We start from the raw sequence: 21,243 nt of genomic DNA on the forward strand, positions 1-21,243 counted from the left end.
CAGTTGGGTATGCAAACAACGGCATCTACTGACATTCGTATGTATTTATTATATTGTGATTTTATGTGCAGTATTACATGTTCTTGTTTCTGAATAGAGTTGCGTGAAAACTTCATTGATGTGTGCATTGTTGTCTTGGTGTCATTTTCAGCCCCTGGGGAGGCCGAAGGCATGGATGTTTCTTTTAAGGACTCGAGTCCTGACTCGACTTAGTCGCAATTTTTTGGTGACTCGACGTGAGTAGAGGTGGTTAACGTGGACACTCAAGTAGAAGAAACGGCATGAATTCACACTAATTGAAAGTAGAGATTACCGATCAAGTAGCCGAGTGACTTGAACTCGGACTTGACCATTTGTACCCTTGCTCGAATCGGTGATGAATTAAAAATGACTTGACGCGAGTCGACATAAAAGCAAGATAGACTCGTGACTTGGTTACAACACGGGCCTAAGCTTGGTATCTTACGCAGTCTACATTGCAGAGTCCGTTAAATGAAATTGTTTTTGAGAAAAGGCATAGCGGTTGAATTGCGAAGTGGCCTGAAAAAACGCTGCACAAATTCCGTCACTTGGCCATGTTCCATGACCAAACATCGTATTTTTGCAGGCATGGCTGAAGGGAGAACGACGCTTAGTCACGCGTTTTCATCTTGAGAAAGGTCTGTGATGGAGTTTGGATAAAGACATAGCAATGAAATGAAACAAAATTATGACGCTGATTTCTTGAAAATCAGTCATCTTCGTTGAAATAGCCTGGTTAAAACGATGTTGATATTATACATTACTGACCTAACCTCCGTAGGGTAGTAATCTATATGGATTGGATATGATTCACAAATAACATACTTTCCGGACTGATATCGGCGGCGATGAAGAGGTGAATGACAAGGTGGAAATCGATCTGACACGCAGCGCATCGTTTTGCTGCTCGGCGATGATCCGGAAACGATTGAATTTCACTGAACATCGAAAAACTACTTTGCTCACTTCGCTGGGCCGCGTCCTATTTTCTAACGTGATAATGTATCTATTCGTCACGTCGCGACCCCGTCGACCCGCCGTCACCGTCGTCATTTTGGACGGACATGAGTTCTATCTCCATTCTCCTATAGATTGCCAGCCTACGGAATCTTTAATTCTTAGTTCCACCGAAAGTCCTACTAGCACGCACCTGTAAGCCGCAGAACCGCCATAAGGAATAATACCATTGGTCTTGTAATGGTTGTTATTGTTCCACGCGTGTTGTCCGTAATCATGCTTGTGAACGATACCATGAGATATGTGTTGCATTATCGATAATACCGTACTCGTGCTGTTGACTGCGTGCCTTCCTAGTTCCAATTGGCAATTGTATTACATGATAGCAACTATATCACCTACATGATCGTAGTGTTATCATTTAGAGAAAATAACGATACGGATTGCCGAATGGCGAATATCATACCGTACTCAAACTCGATACTCGTATACATTCTGGGTCTAGTCTACATTCTATTATTCCATTTATGTGCAAGTGCAGTTGGCTAATACCGGTTATATCTAAATTTCAAAATTTGGATCATCTGACTCGGTTGTTCACTCCAAAAGGAAGCCAGGATTTCCGAGGTAGATTCGAGATTTGTTGGCTGCAGGTGAGTTTTTCATATTCCAGCATGTTTGAAATTAATGTATATAGAGGCTAGTAATACCTGACTTGCAGTTTGTTTCTTGAGCATATTGTTGGCCTTTTTCTAATTAACGGAAGTTGTGTTATTCAATAAGTGAATCTGCTGCGAGCGAGATAGTGTAATGGTGATGCGTCCGGCTTCTCGGTCGGTAGGTCGTGGGTTCGATCCCCGGCCGGGTCAGACCAAAGACTATAAAATTGGTATCCGCAGCTATCCACAGCTATCCTGCTAGGCGCTCAGCAATCACGGATGGCATGGAAGAGAAAAAAGTGGGGGCGCAGACAAGATGACCTCGAGGCCGTATCGCAACTCCGTCGTTGAAGCATCTCGATGGTGCAGGCGAAAAGGAATATCATATCTCTCTTTCTCTGTTTGTGTTACACATTATTGTATCAGGCCCACTCTCACTCGACCCGATATCTATAGCACTATACCATGCCTTGACATAACCTTGACCGCAGCTGCACACAGAACCGGCATTCACACCTTAGCCTATGTACCCTCTTTTTCGCAATATATTGCGGCAGATGGTAGGCTACGTATGACACTCTCGGGGACATATGAGAGCACTAGCACGAGACACTGATTCTGTATGGGCAAACCGGTAAAACTGTTGTCAAGCACTGTCTTTGCTCTTTGGATGACGGCATGGAATCATTATATCGGTAGCAGTTTTTGCTTGACTTAACTGATGAATCAGTCAATGTTGAGTTGCCTTCAGAAGAATATATTTCAGTGATTTGCAGTAGCTTGCCTATCAACTACTCTCAATCAATGCATAATAGTCGTGTCAACTGGTCTATTCGAGTGCAAAGTATGAATATTTTATACACCATGTGATGCCCTAGCTAAATTAGCGGTAATGTAAGTAAGTTCTCCTGTCCCTAACTGAATAGACATTTGTGGACATTTTAAGTTATGACATCCAATGCTGATGCTTATCCTGACTTATTAACCTAACAGCTCATTTGCATCTCCACTCCATTGTCAAAATACAGTGATGTTGCAGACAAAACTAAACAGCCATACTTAGTGCCTTACTAATCATGCATAATAATGTCGCCAACCCATCTAGTTATGATATAGATGCTCTGTAAGTCTGAAACACTACAAACGAGTCAATGAAAATAGCTTTACCATAAGCATCGTCTTTTGTTCAAATTTTGATTGTAACGGTATGTCTCGTGTGTAGATCATAGTAAACAAACTGTCTGCTGGTACAAAATTTCAATTCGTTCTGACCTGGTAGGACTTTCGTGCTTTGGATCACAGTAATTGTGCAATAATGTGAGCACAACTGTCAATGCGATCTCACAGTTTTATTCAGTTTTTGTGCCACTCTATCATAGGGTTACCGAACGTCCTCTTCTAAAAGGTTTTGTCCTCTTTTTTGACCTAATTTCAAAAACTTTCGAGGACACTTGTGTCCTCGGGGGGGACGCCCAAATGTCCTCTTTTTTGAAAATTTTAGTTGAAAGTGTGTGAAAATTGGATTGAGATATAAGAAATCATCACTCAAGTAACGGTGCAGCGGGTCTTTCGCAAGTTAACCCAGAAAGACGACTTTTTTTTAGTTGACCAACTACAAACTTTGGAGTAAATTCACCAATTTTCCGGGTATTTCTCCGGCGTTGTAAGTCTGAAAATTTTGAAAAAGCGTCCTTTTTTCAGATTCTCAAAATATGATAACCCTACCTACTCTTATCATGTCTGTGATAATATTAGTAGGCTATGATATTTGTTCATCACCGCATTGAAATTAAATTACCACAAGGCGCATTAAGCCAGGTAGAAAATACAATTTTTGTCATATGTGATAAAAAATTTTAAATATCTTTGTCATGTATTTTAGCTCCTTTTACAAGTCAGGAATTTGCATACTGAGACCAGGGCTTACGATAACTTAACAATAACGATAACTAGCCTAAGTTATCGTAGGCCCCGTTCAGACAGTTCCTTATCTTGAATGCAGGAAACTCAAATTCATAATTGTGGTGTTTGAATGGACTTGACTTTGACTATAGCTTTGTGTAGTTTAGGTTTTCAATGTTGAGAGATGGTATTATTGTGTATCGGTTCAATAACCCCATTTTCTTCTAGTATTCCGATAAGACGTGTAATATGCGGCCATTTCTTGAGTAGAATACAGTATTAAATTGTCTTTTGTGTAGGTCTATCTCGGAAACATGTGCCTGTGTTAAAATATTGTAACGTCACACCATCCCATCGTATATACTGTATAGTTATCTGTTGCCGTCCCACTGTAAAATGTCAGAGACCTTGTTCTTCAGTATGAAGGATCTTTGCTAGCTACCTTGTTTTGGAAAGGCCAGTAATTCAAAATCTTGCCAATACCATTGCTTTTGGCACCAAATATATACCTCTTGCTTGTTACCTGGATATAAAGAACCATTGTGTGAATTAATCACCTTTGCTATGTTGACGGTATGCTGTGTCACTGCACATAGTGATTGATTACATCTGTCAATGATAGCTTGTGTATCCTTGTCACATCCATACCAATAAAAATTCCATGACGCAAGTCTTGAACTGTTGGCCAGATAGAAAAACTGTATGATGTGGTTTTATTTTCATATGGCATAGGCCCATTCTTCGAGCTATCAAATGAACTGCTTCACTTTTTCAAAATAGGGAGGAGATGAACCACATAGCCATACTACTGACTTCGGTTCATTATTGTCACATGTTTTTTTACTAGGATATCTGACAAGAATCCTTAGAACTGTGTCATTTATTTGCCCACCTTTGTGAATGACGGTTTTCAAGTTTTAAGAACTGACCAATTCACATTGGTCCTTATTTTAATCTACGCACTGGTAACAGGGCCTTGTTGTTTACAAATTACATTGAACTGCATCGTAGGTTAACCCAATATTAAAGTTATTGCAAATACCTGTGGTTGTCTGAGTGTCATTCTGTGTTATTAATGTTATTTCTCCTAAGATATGTTTATAATAGTCAAATTTCCAAAATTTGTTGATTTAAGCGAGTTCTTCATGTCCAGCATTGTTTTCGGGGATAAACACACTTTCATGTATTACTTTTCAAAATGAACTTTTGTGCCTGGATTTGAAAGCTAAAATTGAGGTTTAATGTGATGTGTAAATGTTGTTAGGCTGAACATAATGCCTAACAAAGTGTTAGCACAGCGGTTGTCCTCATAATAAAGTGGTGAGCGATTCAATTTGGGGAATGTGAAGGTTGAATAGATTCAATTGATTCGTTGGTTATTCCGTTGTATTAAATTTGGGATTAGCTCTGGCTTTGGCTTTTGGAAGGGACTTGATTAAAAACTGGGATGTTTGATCTGTAAGGGGTAGGTACCTAGTTACAGTAATTCTATGAATAGATCAACTTATCAATTCCGTCTTCCCACTCGGGTCACGCATCATTCGGGACTTTCGCCTTGCCTGAGTAGCACGGTCTGCCGTTTTGGGTTTGATGACACTGAAGTTTCTTAAAGGGTGGCTGTGTTGTGGTGTGCCGCGTAGTAAGAAGAAGCTCAAGAATGTAATGAGTAGTCCACATTCTGTGCGTCGTCCTTTAGTCATATGCGATTGTCCGTGTGATATATGCGTGAATGGAAAGTGCGAGCTCCCGAACTCGAAAAAATTCAGTAATGTTACTGCCAAAATAATGTCCAATCCGCCAGAAGATCGGCCTGATATAAATGAGAACAACAATAATATGAACATGGAATTTGATGTTAGAGATGGTAATTACATTTCAATTGTTTTCTTCTGAATAACCCGGGTCAACATCATATTATAATTGATGTACGGTATATGTTTATATACAATACATATTATGTGAGAGCAGATATTTGTGAAAAGTTGCTAGCCTATGTTTTGGAATGCCATCGTTATTTCATTCTTGAAACGCTGAAGCAGATTGTATATATCAGTTTTGCATTGTGAATTTTGATTCAATTGACTTCATTTATTGGTCCTTTGTGTTACTGTATGCCATGGTGAATGCTTCACAGTTATAATTTGAAGAGCTCGGAGGTACAGAACTTCAATATACAATTGAATAGTATATTCATATTGAATTGAACCCGAATATTTTCGGCTGACACTCGTCAGGGGTTATCGTCAGCAACTAGTAGAGAATTCGGAAGAACAACAATTCTTTGATAAATGGTTCTTCTGTGTTTGTGCAAGTATACCACAAATCCCTGTTCTAAGTCTGGAATATTGTAGAAACTACTTTTCAGGTTATATAAATTCACAGAGACCCTTCCTTTAATAATTGGGGGTTTTACGACAACATGATCCATGTAATGATGCAAAGCTTTCAGGTTTGGAAATTCAATGTTCTGGTTTGTTTTGCAGAGGGGACAGCGCCTCCTTTACACAGAGCCAGGCAACTCACAGGCATATTTGAATATTACAAGAATTTGCAAGCCGGCTATCACGAAAATAGGCGAAGATCTTCCATCGCTACTTTACAAAGCAGGTTCCTATTGCATTGTGTTCTGGGCAATTTCCTGTTGTAATGCAGCTTTCAATTGGGTGCATCGAATGTGCTACCGTCACCATAGTGACGGATCCATATCTGTTAACTGTTAGTTTTGTAAAGTTCATAATAGTTTATTTACATCTTGGCCCTTATAAATAACAATTGTGCCGTTATGTAGCTATGACATAATAGAAAATTTTGCCAACTCCAGTAAACATTTTCCTCCCCAAATCCAAGGCTTATCCAATAATGACAAAAAGAAAAACCAACACAAAGCAATGTTTGTATCTGATCTGCGCAAATACTGAGACTACGTTTATGCAAGGACTAATTCCATATTGACTGTTACTCTTCAGGTTGGTAGAAAAACTGCCAAAGTCGCTTACTATTTTCTAACGTTTTGCCAAAATTTCGATTTCCAAATTATTTCCATTTTCTAGGAAAGCCTCGGTGGTTTCCACGCTTTCTTCGTATTTAGCCTTCTCTACAAAATCGTACGAGAGTTCCGTTCTTGAGTTCAGTGAAAACGAAGATTCTTCAATCCTGGATTCAAACAGCGACCAATCTTATGACGGTAGGTATTTGTCTTTTGATATATGTTTCGATTTGAATTTTGAGAGTAAATTTTAGAAAACTTTGGCGTATGATGCAAGCCATCTTTTCAACTTGAAAACAAAATATTGTAGGTCATTTGATTACTGTATTTCTGATCAACGGCTTTATGCTAGTACAGTACGACATGAGTTTATCAGCTTATGTTGGGCGCCCGAGTTCAGATTTTTGTATGTAGGCTAGTTTAACATCACATATGACGTGATAATGCTGTATATCTGAAAAACAGTAATTTCGAATACGTTCATTTCCATACATTTTCCTTTGGAAATGCTTAGTTGGATAGCGACTAACTTCCAGCTCTTATGTATAAATTAGGCTCTGAGTGAAGTCCTTATGGCAAGAGTTTCCTACACTTCCAGTCCGTCTTATCTCGATTCAATACAGATATAGCTACTGGATTTGAGTTTTGTGTGATGTAAACCAGACATATCTGGTCGCGAGATTGTTATGATTGCCTCCACGTAAACTTTACTACTGAAATGCTGTATGTACATAAGTTCCGCATTGTTTGGTATAGATGGGATATGCCCTTTGTGTACACCTTGTCTCATTAATGCTTTGTGTCCCAGTTTAAATCATACTGTCAATATTTGATGAACAAGGCTTCATTTATTTGAATGATGTTATGCGGGCATATTATAGGGTTGCCTGCTTTTATCCTTTCTGATTGACTGTGGAAGTGTGGATAGTAACTATTATTTTGAAATTTCATAGATAGTGGGTATTACTGTTTGTGCCGTTGTAGATACATCCAGGTAGGTACAAAAAATTCGTACGGGATCTTATGAAATTTTAATGGGAATTTGTTGTTATTCATATCACGGAGATCCATTTATTCGTGATGACATCTGTTGAAATTTTAACGGGAAGTGTGATTGAAGTTTAGTACCCTAGACCCTAGTCACTAATTGTGAAACAACTCCCACATGAAGAACAGGGAATTCACGTAAACCAATAATGTGGGGATGTGGGTTGGTGTAGCCTACCTAACTAGGTGAAAAACCAGCTTTCGCGATGATACCGAACAGCCAAATCTATGATAGCAGGGCCTATCCCTATTCCATCCTTGTGGTATCAATCGAACCGAATTTTATATTAGGGTACAAGATGCAATGCCTGCATTTTCTATAATCTGGCCAAGTTTGAAACTATAAGCGATAAATTCATAATTTACTTTACTGACTTGGGAGCAACTTTGGGCTACTTTTTGTCCTTGTAATATTTGATACTCGACCGTCATAAACAGCAAATTTTGAGATGCTGTACCAAATAAAACAACAAAGCATCCGGCCAACCTGTCTTGGAAGAGCGTGAATAAAAGCTAATATTGTTTTAAATCTTGACTTTTGGTTATAGGAATTCGTCTGATAAGGAATTGTAGACCTTGGCAGCCTGACTGAGATATATCGCACGTGACAACAGAAATTTTTATCTCTCAGGTGGAAGAAACGTGCAATATGTAGCGGATCAGGCAGTGAGATCGCTGCCGATGAGCGCAAGCATCTCCGGAGATATCGGACATCTCCAGTTGAGCGGCGCGATGGACGACATGCCGTCCATGATGGAAAGATCACAGGAAATGCTCGATCTCACCGGGGACGTATGTGATTTGGTTTCTTGCTTACTTTAAGATTAGCGTTTTGGCAGTGGCTGCCCTAGCATTGTCAAAAACTGATATGTGATCTTGAAAACCTTTTTCGATTGATTCTCCAGTCATTTAGTCGAGGTCCTGAGGCAATTTAGGCTTGTCTTGGCAATCGCTACACTTTTACTTGTAATTAAATAGAAATTTACTGTGTTATTTTTACTTCTACCGAGTACAATCGATGACTAATTTAAACATCTCTGGTAGTGTTATCTTTTTTTAGCAAATTGTTGTCATTTTAGATGCTTCAATAATTTCTTTTCTGATTGCTGAATAGCGTTTCTGCATTAATCACTACATGCATTCAGGGAAATATTTACTGTGTCCAGTTCGGAAATACTCCTTCTCACATGTGATTTAACTGAAATAAAGGGATCGGAATTTGCCCAAAGTTTTGATGGAAATTCATTTGCGCACTGTGTTCATGTTCATGTAATCACAGACTAATCCGAATCACAAGGCAGGAATACTGCCTTCTTCATTCCAGTGATATCCTCGTCACTCTTATTCCAATTCGTAATCCCATTTTAATCGTATAGAATTACGTGTTACTTACAGGCCGATGAACAGTTCCAGAGTGGTATGATTGATCGAATCAGCCTGGACAGCGACAGTATGCCAGGTGATATAGCACTGATTTTGTAGGCAAGCTAGCAAACCAGATTGATAGCCATCCGTTGTTTTGCAGTTGAAGCCACCTGTGAGAGTAACGACCAAGTATTTGCCTTATTTATGAAAGAACACAAGTGCTACGATCTCATTCCGACTAGTTCAAAACTTGTGGTGTTTGACACAAAACTCCCGGTGAAGAAAGCGTTTTATGCTTTAGTTGCTAATGGTAAGTTCAGTTTGTAATGTAACTTTTTAAAATGTTATTCGACTCCATTCCATCACGTTATTGTACCAATGCATTGTTTGCGATGTTCGTGGTTGGAATATGTGATGGGTGTGTCTCTCCACACACGCAAATATTTTATGTCAGCGGGTTATTTGCCTATCTTTACCACAAACGACTGTTGTATGTAAATCGTAGCTCATTTTGATTGATTAGCTTGGTCTGCACCACACAAAAATTCATTCCCGCTTTGCTCTCAAATGTGAAGCTCTGGTTATATTGATTTGTGTTATCTGCAATTAATTCTGATGTAATGTCCTTGCACATAGTGTAGTTAATTTCATGTATCTCTCAAGATCTTGAGTTTGTTTAAAGGTGGCTGGTAATCTCTGTAAGTATATGAAGTCAAGTTATGTGTTGAAACTCTTTGAGATGAAGATGTAACGGATAATATTGAATGAGTTTTTCTAGTAGTACTATTGTCTGCTGCAACTTTTTCTTGTTCCATTAGCCGATTAAGTAGCTTGCGATTAAACAAATATGGATACATTGAATACCTGTATCTGAAGCTAATGTCATCATTCTTGTACTGAGAAAAGTATTTTGTAGGTTAATCACGATGAATTCGTCAACTTGAGCTATATCTACATTAAATATTCAACTGGCGGCCGAAACCATAATGAAGATGAATGAGGCGGTTATCGGTGTGTGCCGCATTATTTTGATAAAATGTGCGGTAAAATATTTGCACGTTCATGAGAGTGATGAATAAGCATTCATTTCATAGTCGAGTGCAGACCTCGGACGCCAGTTTGTTATCCGAAGGGTTAATATCTCTCGGCTTAAATCAGTCCAGTATGTTGGCTACCAATTCGTTTGTAGTTCGTTACAAATAAATGTCAGCTGCAAATTAATGCTAAACGCATGGCTGCCGCACTAATGATGCGTGCAATCTACTTTCTGAAGACCGAGAACACTGATGTCGGGATCCGATATGTCCAGGACTGTGAAAAATTTTCAAATCAAAGCTTAATACTCGACTCTGTTTGGAATCGGACAGTACTCAATTCGGCCCCAGCCCTGGTCATTTTCCAGGGCTGCGTCTGTGCATTTGAAAGTTGTTGCAAACGTTTTGTACATAGTCCTGTTTTCGTCGCAATAATTCTGATCTCTACAGGGCTCCGAGCGGCGCCTCTGTGGAACAGCGAGAGGCGCGACTTTCTCGGCATGCTCACCATCACCGATTTCATCAACATACTGAAAACGTATTACAAGTCGCCCTTCGTGAAAATGCACGAGCTGGAAGAGCACCGCATCGAGTCGTGGCGCGAAAAGTTACACAGCAGGGAGCTCGTCAGCATCGGGCCAGAGGCGAGGTAAAGTCCTGATGGCAGCTTTATTCAATGCTGCTAAGTGATAGTTTATAATGGAATATTGCAAAACTTTGCCAGAATGCGAACTGAGATTCGCAAATTTCATAATTGGTAAATGAATCTTGGTGAATCATGCAGAGGTGGTCACCGTTCAGTAACAAAGTACTCATAGTTTTTTGCCCTCCTCAAGTAGGCTTTAACTGCATATACTACTTATTACAGTGTGAGTGGTTATATCTTCTACCGTTACCTTGAAAGTTTTTAACAAAATTACATTTGTGAGTGAACTCGTCGCAACAAATTGCGGAAATGGTTTTCTTGTCACGGTAGGCCTAAATGAAAATTTGAAGAACTTCTTGGAGGCGCAGAACCTCAATACGCAATTGAATAATATATTCATATTGACATGCACTTGAATATTTTCCAATAGAATTGGAAAGAACATTGTATATCAACAATCATATCACTTTTCATATTTTATGATACGGTTGTTGATATACAATGTGTCAGCCGAAAATGTACGGGTTCTCTTCAATATATATATATATAGGCAACCAGTCTGAAAATTGCACGCATTTGTAGCTGGTTCGGTAGTTGTGGACGGAATTACACATGGCGTGGCTTGAACGACTCTCTAAGTTGAGCTGGTTTGCGCTTCTTGTGTGGTGGAAGGTTCAATGGCGTCGTTCAACACAAAATCAATCAATTCTCCGCCCTACCTTCAGTGAATGTTACAGACTTGAAAGCTATTGAATTCTTTTTTTTCAGTTTATTTGAGGGTTTGAAGATCCTGGTGCAAAACAAAATTCATCGTCTTCCCGTCATCGAGCCAAAGACCAGAAACCCGCTTTACATCCTCACCCACAAGAGACTTCTCAAATTCCTGTACCTCTTTGTGAGTACTCTCGGCTAGGGATGGGCATATCGAATTTAGTGTACGCTCATCCCAGTAGAGCATAAATTGTAATTATTCGAGTCTAGTCTAGCTGTATGGATCTTTTTTTTGCGAGTAGAGAATAATTGTCGCAGGGGAATGTCCATTTTGTAAGATTTTCATTTATAGCGATCTCTTGGCCGCAGTTATCTTTTTCACATGGCACCAAACATAAACGTGGTCAAGATGTAGCCAAAAGAAAATGAAAGTCTTACAAAACTTGATATAGCCAAGATGTTCAAAATGGACATAAGCTACTATGAATCCACTTTGACAATGTATGCTCTTCGCACTAGCAGCTATTTTGATTATAGACCACAATGAGATGATCACGGTTGGGAAGTACAAAATTATTGTTAGTAACATGTCACGTGGTAACTTCATTGTTCTTTAGTAACTCTACTATTAGGTGTTATATATTTGAACAATTGAAATCATCCTTACTGTTGTGAACTCGCAATTAATGCTGCTCCAATACTCGACTCGGAATCCAATCAGACAAGTCCACGTTTGTGTCTAGCCATGTCCGCAACTTTTTAGTTCCTGCGCAGAAATGGTACCGTGCTCCGTCGCTATTTAGATGAAAGAGATGCCGATGCCTTCCTTCATGAACAAGGGTCTCGGAGATTTGGGTGTGGGAACGTACAATAATATTGTAACCGTCACGGAAGATACGCCGATTATAACGGCGTTGGTGCATTTCGTGAACCATCGTGTATCGGCGCTGCCAGTGCTGAACGCTGCCGGTTTGTATTTGCGCCTGTTGGCTACCAGTAAATTCGGCACTTGGAGGCAAGGTTATAAATAACGACTCGAGTCGTTCACTTAAAAATGAAAATTGACTCGACTCGACTTGAGTGAATTTGCATATTGACTGGACTTGTGCATGACTTGCGCATGACATGATTAAGTCATATGACTCGGGGCATTCTATATGACTTGATTCAAGTCTCGTGTATCAGGACCGATACTTGAAGAAAAGGCACAGAAACCCTTTTTATCTGTTTGAATGAACATGGTTAGACTCGGTGGTGAATTGAAAGTGGCTCGAGTTGTCAACAAATTGACTTGTGACTCAGAACCTTGTGAGTTGGTTACAAACCTGCTAGGTGCTCCCTTGTCCTTAACCCTAAACCACCTCTAATGTCTAACCTGAACACATAGGCTACATACTTGGGGTCGAGTGACAAAATTCACCAAGTGCAACTGTGCAGTATATACCTCAATTCATGTTAATATTCAGTGAAACATTCATTTTCGAATTCATTCTTGCAATATTGCATTGATAATGATAGTTATGACATTTCTAATGTCAAGTTCACGAAGTGCCGAATTCACTGGAAACCGTTTTGACCCTGACGCTGTTTCAATCTGTCCATCATTCTTTCCAGGCAAAGTGGTGGATATCTACGCCAAATTTGATGTAATCGTAAGTGTCGCTGTGATTTTAGATTGAAGAACATGGCCGACAGCATGACGTTTTGTTATGTTCTTGACAGAATCTGGCGGCGCAACGCTCTTACAATAATCTCGACGTTACGGTGAAGCAGGCTCTGAGCCATCGTCAGAAGAGGTCGCCTGACGGGGTCCTGAAATGCCGCATTACGGATACGCTGCTTACCATTGTTCAACGTGTCGTCGATGCTGAAGTGAGTGTTTATCCGTCGAAAGATTCGTTCGTTTTCACTATGGCAAAGGCCAGATTTGCAGGGGTTCTCAAACTGGGGGGCGCGAATGTGCGGAAATGTATTCTTGCGCTCGGCACGATATACCTCCAATTCACAGTTATTGCGCTGTGTATAGTCCGAATTTCATATTTTACAATTATCTCATCCACGGTCATAATCTTCCGAGCCATCAAACTATCCGTTGGGATTGCGAGCATTCTAGTTGCATTTTGCGGTATGGCGATAATGGGGGTGCAAAATTTTTAACTATCATGAAGAGGGCGTGGCATAGAAAAGTTTGAGAACCACTGGTGTAGAAGTACCACTTCAACTATCGAGTTGGTATATAAGTTCGAAACACCGAGTCAAGATTTTAGCCAAGTGACAAGGTCCCGAGTCACAAGTCAATTCTACTTGTTCAACTCACTTTTTTGCAACTCTGTTTTGGAGACATTGAATGCCTCCATTCATAAATATAGTAAGTTACCTCACTTTACAGTTTCTGAACCTGTTTCAGAAACAACTGTGCTGATAGGCGAAATACCAATAATGTGGTAGCCTACAAATCTTTGAAATTACAACAAAATCCTGTCTCACCCATATGACTTGAGAAGTTGAATCAATACACAAATCGCTTGGTGTCGAGCAATGAATTCGAGTCATTAGAAGCGGGAAGCGCGGGCTGGATATATGGCAGTCTGATGAAACCGCAGACCACGTGTTCATATGAAACAGGTCTTTGGAGACATAAAACTAGTTCTGGAAATGAGAATAAATGATGTCGAAGATTTGGTTTGAGACCGGTGTTGTAGCAGTGGACTTATTGTTCGCACGATTTTGCTTCGATACCTCGAATTGTTCCAGTCAGATTAACCTTCCAGAAATCCTACTCACCCCTTCGGCATTAATTGCCCGCATGCAAAAAACTGATATCTTCTACGACGATGTCACTCTATAGACAATGTGTGTGCCGGTAAACCAGTTTGCTCTCTTGGATGTAAGACGCACAGGGTGGTCTTCACTGTACTGTGCATGTGTCTGTATATGTACTGTGATCTAGTAACTTGAGAGAATAAAAACGTATACAGCATCAGTTCCAATGTTATGGGTCAAAAGTTGATTAATTTGCTTTCATTTTTCTTCACAAAGGTGCATCGTCTTGTTGTCGTCAATTCAGAAGATTGCGTCATTGGGATCGTCTCCTTGTCCGATCTTCTTAGCTACATGGTTCTCCGACCCTACGCTGGATTCCTTTGATTTGTCGCGATTCAACGGCAGCTCCACTTTTCTATGCTGGCTGATTTCGTATGCGGGTCTGTTTCGTGCGTCCAAAGGCAACCAACATTTTTAACTGCAGTTTTAATGCATTATATTTTACCATTTTTGTTATTATTTAGAGCGAATCCATAAGTCGCCCTACTTAGCAGAGACCATTATTAGGTAATAATAGGCTTCCGACGATTTTCGATTGCTAATAAATGTGCTGTGTCATGTGGGGCGGTCTGACAGCTAGTCAGTAGCCAGAAAAATGGGGAGAAAGAAAATTTGATAAGTGCGAGACGTCCATAGCATGTGTTTTAGGCAGGCAGGTCATGCGCCGTCGCAAGCCGCTCAATGGGGATTTTCGTAGTCAGCCTAATGCATGCAATTCAAAAAAATACGAACACACTTTGCCTGCGGAACTAGTGATACCGGTGTGATGATATCCATTCATGAACTAGCCAAAATTTCAATGTGCATTTCATTTGTAGTAAACGGTTGAACTTGTCAAAACACCGTAAGCGCTGTCCAGCAGGGTTGTTCAAAAATAACTTTTTTTCCGGATTCCAGCCATTCACTGATTGAATCGTCAGGTTTCCCCCCAAAAAAACGCTGCACACCAAATTATGTTCAATTCTAACAAGTATATACCGCCGTAGAACCAATTTTAATTTCAAATTGTTCTGTCAACCACATCAAATTGTTGAGCTATCTTCAAAGACGATGCAAAATAAATGACTCAATTCCAACTAGTATTCGATAAAACGATTATATATCAGCTGCTGATGTACTGAAAACGGAAATAAAAATTTTGTTCTGCTCATTTCCCTGGAACCCCATGCTACCATATGATCAGGACGGAATACAAGAAAACGCATTGCTCTATGAAGTAAGCCGGACCCCAATTGTGGAACAGCATCATCGCCGGCAGTCGTCGAGCATTTCCGCATTGAAGTCGAACTACAAGCAATTTCTTCTAAATGAATACTAGGCAGCCTCAGACATGGGGTAATCGATTACAGCATTTTCAAGTAATCGCAATCGATTACATTAGTAAAAATCCAAAGTAATCGCTATCATAATCGATTATTTAACATATCTGATCGATTTCTTGGTGAAAGAACGATTACTTTTTATTTGTTAAATGACTATTGACTGAAACTGAACAGTGAACAAGGAAGAGTGCGATATAATATCGGTAGCAGGTCGGCTTTTCAAGCGCCGCTGCTCATTATCACGTAGCAAGCATTAGCTTTGCTCGTCGGTCATTAGTGACAAATTATCCACTCATAGTAAATAGGCTATATAATATGTAGAGTGTAGACCAGTGTTGGGATCAAGTCACTACCTTCGAGTCACGAGTCATTTCGAGTCATTGGACATTTTGACTCGAGTCAAGTCAAGTCACTCGATTTTTGGAGGTGACTCGAGTCAAGTCACGAGTCAAGTCAAGTTGCCTTTTCGATGCATGAGGCATGATGACGTCATTGCATTTTGCTAGCTGTCTGAAGTACAGATTGTGTGGTCATTGATTCTAAATCAATGAACAAATATAGAGTTAAATATACACGAAAGAAGACGTCGTATCGCTCACACATACGTAGAACTGCTAAACTGCGTAAGTAATTGCGTAGTCTCAGTTCATATAGCTACCAGCCAAAATAGAGAATGGAGGAACGAATTGATAAGATGCAATACATTACACTTTTACAAATCGATATTATACAATTCGAGTCAGCGCCAATGGTTGATGGCTATATAAACTATATTCGAATTCAATTTCAATAAAACAAGAGGTTTGGTTAAGGTAAGAACAGAAATAGACATTTCGCTATTATATTACTTTACGATACTAGTTTACGACATCGTAAGCTATAAGCTTCGATCACTTCGTTTGCGGTCAGTTTATTTGTGACAGAACAATGGAGGCTCAGTTAAACGCACGATCATTGAATGATTAATCGCTGTCACGGGTTACTCCAGCAGGGTCTCGTGAGCAATTCAACCATATGAAAGATACAGTGAGTTTTATCGACACCCATTACCTGATGACTTGAAATTGACTCGTGAATTTTGCTCCGAGTCACGAGTCAATCCACATTTGTGATACGTCGAGTCAAGTCAAGTCAAGTCATTTTAGCAAAGTGACTCGAGTCAAGTCAAGTCATACGGAAAAGGTGACTCGAGTCTGACTCGAGTCAAGTCATGACTCGAGTCATCCCAACACTGGTGTAGGTAGACGTGTGATTGTAAGAATCATCGGCATGCCGTTATCAGGTTAGCAATATACTCCAGACATCTCCATCTAACAGCATAATAATAACCACCACCACTCTGCCTAGTTTCAAATAGTAACGTTTCTTCATCATCATCATCATTGGTTTATTAGCAATTTTATCAGTTCAATACACCACAAAAAATGCGATACAATGAATAGACAGAAGATGTCGAAGCGACTTGGGTTTGTCAATGGAATCAGACACCGACCTTGGCCTAGGCGTAGTAAAGAGGAGGCATGCACACTGAATGAAAGTAAAGAATTCAGTATAGAAAAAGAAAGCGACAAGAAAAGGAAGGCATGTCATGGGTAGCGATATCGATAGGTCAGTCGTGGTCCGGTAATCTTGAGGATGCACTGTATTTATTTAATAGTAATTGCTTGTATTTCGACTTGAATGTGGACAATCTGGACATGCTCGTCGACTGTCGGATGGCTGGCGGGATACTGTTCCACACATCAGGTCGGGCATATTTTATAGAGCGACGATCTTTTCGGTCGATCATATGATATTTATACGACATGGACGCACGTGTGTTGTACTTGTGCGCTTTTGATTCCGAGGTAAAGAAATCATTGAAATATTCGGGGCAACGACCGCAGTGGAACTGATACATAAACTTGGCGATTTCTAGTTTCCGCATATCTTCTATGTTTAGGGCGCTGAATCTCTTCAGCAGCGACTTGTTGGATGGGCAACCAGGCCCCTTTGGGGCTCTAGCTATGATTCGGAGTCATTTATATGCTGTAGTGTTTGCAGTGACGTTGGTCATGCTTATAGTTAAACGCAGTTTTATCGTTGCGTTTTGGCTAGAAGGCCTAAGACCGCGTTCACTGGACAAAGTTTTGAAATTTTGTACTCTTCAAATATTACAATTTCCACATCAAATCATTACAAATCAACGACTGCTGATATAAATCATACGAGCTGTTTTTTGCTGTTGCGAGTAAAGGCAGTTAGCCTATACTTGTGTTAAGCGGATTGTAGGCCATATGCGCGCGTAAATGCGTACGTTTATTGTTCAATTACGAGAAATATTATGCAATATTGCATAATTTTATGCTCACTTGATCTTATTCTCATATGCCCCTACCTGAAACAGGCACCAATTGGCATTTCGCAATTCTTTACTCAACATTTGAATCTGCCGCCAGTAGTTAGTATGATCGCTCTGGGGGTGGCAGGGGCTCTTATGGGCGGGGTGGTGACTCGTATTGAAAACCCGGGGTGGTGACTCGTACTTTCAGACCCCCCTTGTGGTGGTGACTCGTAATGGGTTCTTATGGGTGCGGCCGCGATTCGTACTTTCGGGTATAGGCTGCGGCGGTGACTCGTATTGAAAACTCGGGGTCGTGACTCGTACTTTCAGGTATAGGCTGCAGCGGTGACTCGTATTGAAAACTCGGGGTCGTGACTCGTACTTTCAGGTATAGGCTGCGGCGGTGACTCGTATTGAAAACTCGTGGTCGTGATTCGTACTTTCGGGTATAGGCTGCGGTGGTGACTCGTATTGAAAACTCGGGGGCGTGAATCGTACTTTCGGGTATAGTCAACTCTCGCGCTGTGTTGAAGAAGTATCAGGAATAGTAACTAGTCACGTGATTGATTCTTAGTTAATGTGTATATTACAAATTATTAAATATGACCGATTCGAGTTAATCCCAACGTTTGCGGTGAATGCGACTTCGATATATCGTTATTCTTATGGACGCCGCGATGATTCGTACTTTCGTTGATAGAATGCTAGCGGCATGTCGTACTTTCACCAAAAAGGGTGTGAAATAGTTTGCTAAATCTAGGAATCAGTCGCTTGGTAATTAGTTTACCACGGAACCGACGTAGACGGCGATTCCAATACCAACAATAGCCGCGTTCACATATTAACACTCCAAATAGGTGTGAAATAGTTTGCAAACCCTGCGTTCGCTGACAAGATAATGTCTCAGACATACGCGACTTGATGTTACAGGCATATCGATCGCTCACGCGGTGAAATTTTCGTAAGCAGTTTGACACAGAGCTTGATTTCACTCGTACGATTTAATAAGTAACGAATAACAGACCGCCAGTGTCGGTAACTTGAATAGCGACAAATTGTCACTTATTTCCGCTCTAACCCTTATCCTTTGTGAAGTGAACGCTTATTCAAAAGGGTGTGATATCATTTTAAAATCCTACGACACTCACAGGGTAATGCTTCAGACAAAGCGATCCCTCATGCCCGCTCACAAGGTAATATTTCCGTAATTAGTTTGTCACAGAGTCGTCGCAGACGGTGATTCGTAAACCAACAATTTGACACTTTCTGGTATGGTCGCTATATGTTTTTGACACTTTGTCCGTGTTTGACTTTAGTTGTATGATAAGAATCATGCGAATATTCAAGCAATGTATCAATTGAATGAAATGAAACTTACTACACAGCTCAAGTTGATTCGTATTTGAATGTGTTGATCCGGTACAATTCTAATTAATTTGAGAAATCTTTTTAACGTGATCTTCTGATTCGACCGTAACCTGAATATTACTGACGCCGACTTTCAGTCACATTGAATTATTCACACATTCCACGCAGTGGTGGCCTTACGATTAGGGGGGCCCTAGGCGAAACTTCCGTGGGGGCCCCCCTTATCTACACTATCGCAACTTCTGGGGGGGCTACGCCCCCCAGACCCCCCTTACTAGCGCTAGACGAAGCTTTTATTGTTGTACATCTCGTTTGCACAGTTCCGGTAGTACATTGTCTGTACATCTTGATAAAACTTTAACCATATAAACTAATTATAATGCCATGCCAAAGTACTACTTCTCATATTTGAAAACAAGTTACTCAAGTGAACCATATTGCGTGTCGAGACCTACCTATTTAGAAGAATTATGGGATGTAGCATGACATAATAGTATACCAAGGCAACTGCACGTCAAATAGACCATATAAAAATAAATCCAGAAAGCTGTCGGCTGACATTAGTAATAAGCCAGCACACCACGTCAAGGTTTCAGCCAGGTGCTGGATTGGGCCTATCTTTTTTCTACCAAGAAGATTTTGGTGTATGATTAGGCATAAAGCAAAATGTGCGGCAACACCAGTAATACCACAGGGACAGGAACACATCAGCACTGGTATAACCTGTGAAGAGCTAGTTCCACGATCAGTAAGAATATAGCTTTCAATACAACATCCATTGTAATATAATATTTCTTGCACTCGAAGAATTTTCGGGTGCCACTTTTCAAGAGTTAACGGCACACCAAAGGGATTTAAACAGATTTAAAAGCAAAACCAAAAAGGCAAAGTATAATGCAGCAATTAAAATCACAAACCATGACATTCGCATTGTAACAATGGCAACAACAACAAACTTTGAAGTATACAGACGGTTGCCAGTAAACTCGCCCCAAAGTAAATTCGGCCCAGGCAAATTCGGCCATTACATCAGTAAATTTGGCCCACCGAGAATATTGTATTAAAATGTATTACCAACCGTTAACATGAATTAATTACATAATTATACTATTATTAAGTGATTTGGATGTCAGGGTATGCGTAGATCGCGTAATCACGGGAGATAGCGCGGATATTCACGGGGACCGAATTTACCGACGGCCGAATTCACCGGTCAATTCACTGGTTACTCGGTCAATTCTGCCCTCGGAGAATTTTTTATAAAAATGTATTACCAACTATTAATGTGAATTAATTTCATAATTATATTATTATCAAGTGATTTGGAGAACAGGGTATGCGTATAAATATATATATGTATATATATATGGCGATGTTTACGGGGCCGAATTTACCGACAGCCGAATTCAATCGGTATATTCGGCCCTCGGAGAACATTGTGTGAAATTGTATTACGAACTAATAATGTGTATTATATTACATAATTATCTAACCTGAACCCTAACACTAATCCTAACCCTAATTCTAACCTAATCCTAACCTAACCCTAATCCTAACCTAATCCTAAACCTAACCTAACCCTAATCCTAACCTAACCCTAATCCTAACCCTAACCTAACCCTAACGCTAATCCTAACCCTAAACCTACTAATAACTAATAATGTGTATTATATTACATAATTATAATATTATCAAGTGATTTGGAGGTTAGGGGTTAGGTTTAGGGTTAGGATTAGCGTTAGTGTTAGGATTAGGGTTAGGTTATGATTACGGTTAGGATTAGGGTTAGGGTTCAGGTTAGATAATGGTATTGTAACTGTTGTTGTTACTCTGGCCCTGGCCGAATTTACCGAGGGCCGAATTTACCGACGGCCGAATTCACCGACGGCCGAAGTGGCCGAGGGCCGAATTCGACGGGCCGAATTTACTTTGGGGCGAGTTTACTGGCAACCATACAGACATACGGTACTATAGTAGCAGCGCAATTTGTAAATAAACTGTTAGACACGAAAAAACACTCACTAATGAGAAATTTGTAAGTTGTGGAGAAAATCTTTTTGTCTGTAAGAACTTGCCTGG

General features: G+C 40.2%; 2 protein-coding genes across 3 annotated transcripts in view; one reads left to right on the forward strand and one right to left on the reverse strand.

The window, feature by feature from the left end:
* The window catches only part of LOC145457449 (epithelial membrane protein 2-like), a 417,463-nt gene that overhangs the window by 278,621 nt on the left and 117,599 nt on the right, over positions 1 to 21,243 (reverse strand). The gene's annotated exons all lie outside the window — the stretch shown is intronic.
* LOC145457418 (5'-AMP-activated protein kinase subunit gamma-1-like) lies at positions 1,491 to 14,714 on the forward strand. Of its 2 annotated transcripts, none has more exons than XM_080335640.1 (12): positions 1,491 to 1,635; positions 6,023 to 6,146; positions 6,590 to 6,723; positions 8,204 to 8,364; positions 8,968 to 9,031; positions 9,098 to 9,247; positions 10,422 to 10,620; positions 11,386 to 11,512; positions 12,132 to 12,297; positions 12,943 to 12,980; positions 13,051 to 13,200; positions 14,368 to 14,714. In XM_080335640.1, exons 1-12 carry the CDS (start codon positions 1,506 to 1,508, stop codon positions 14,473 to 14,475), a joined length of 1,551 nt encoding a protein of 516 aa, XP_080191766.1. In that variant the 5' UTR covers positions 1,491 to 1,505; the 3' UTR covers positions 14,476 to 14,714. The 2 variants fall into 2 exon arrangements, with proteins under 2 accessions (XP_080191766.1, XP_080191767.1); XM_080335641.1 differs by having other exon boundaries at positions 1,498 to 1,631.

The sequence above is a fragment of the Botryllus schlosseri genome, chromosome 15 (assembly GCF_051294905.1).
Source record: "Botryllus schlosseri isolate E-star chromosome 15, Bs_hap1, whole genome shotgun sequence".
Taxonomy (NCBI): Eukaryota; Metazoa; Chordata; class Ascidiacea; order Stolidobranchia; family Styelidae; genus Botryllus; species Botryllus schlosseri.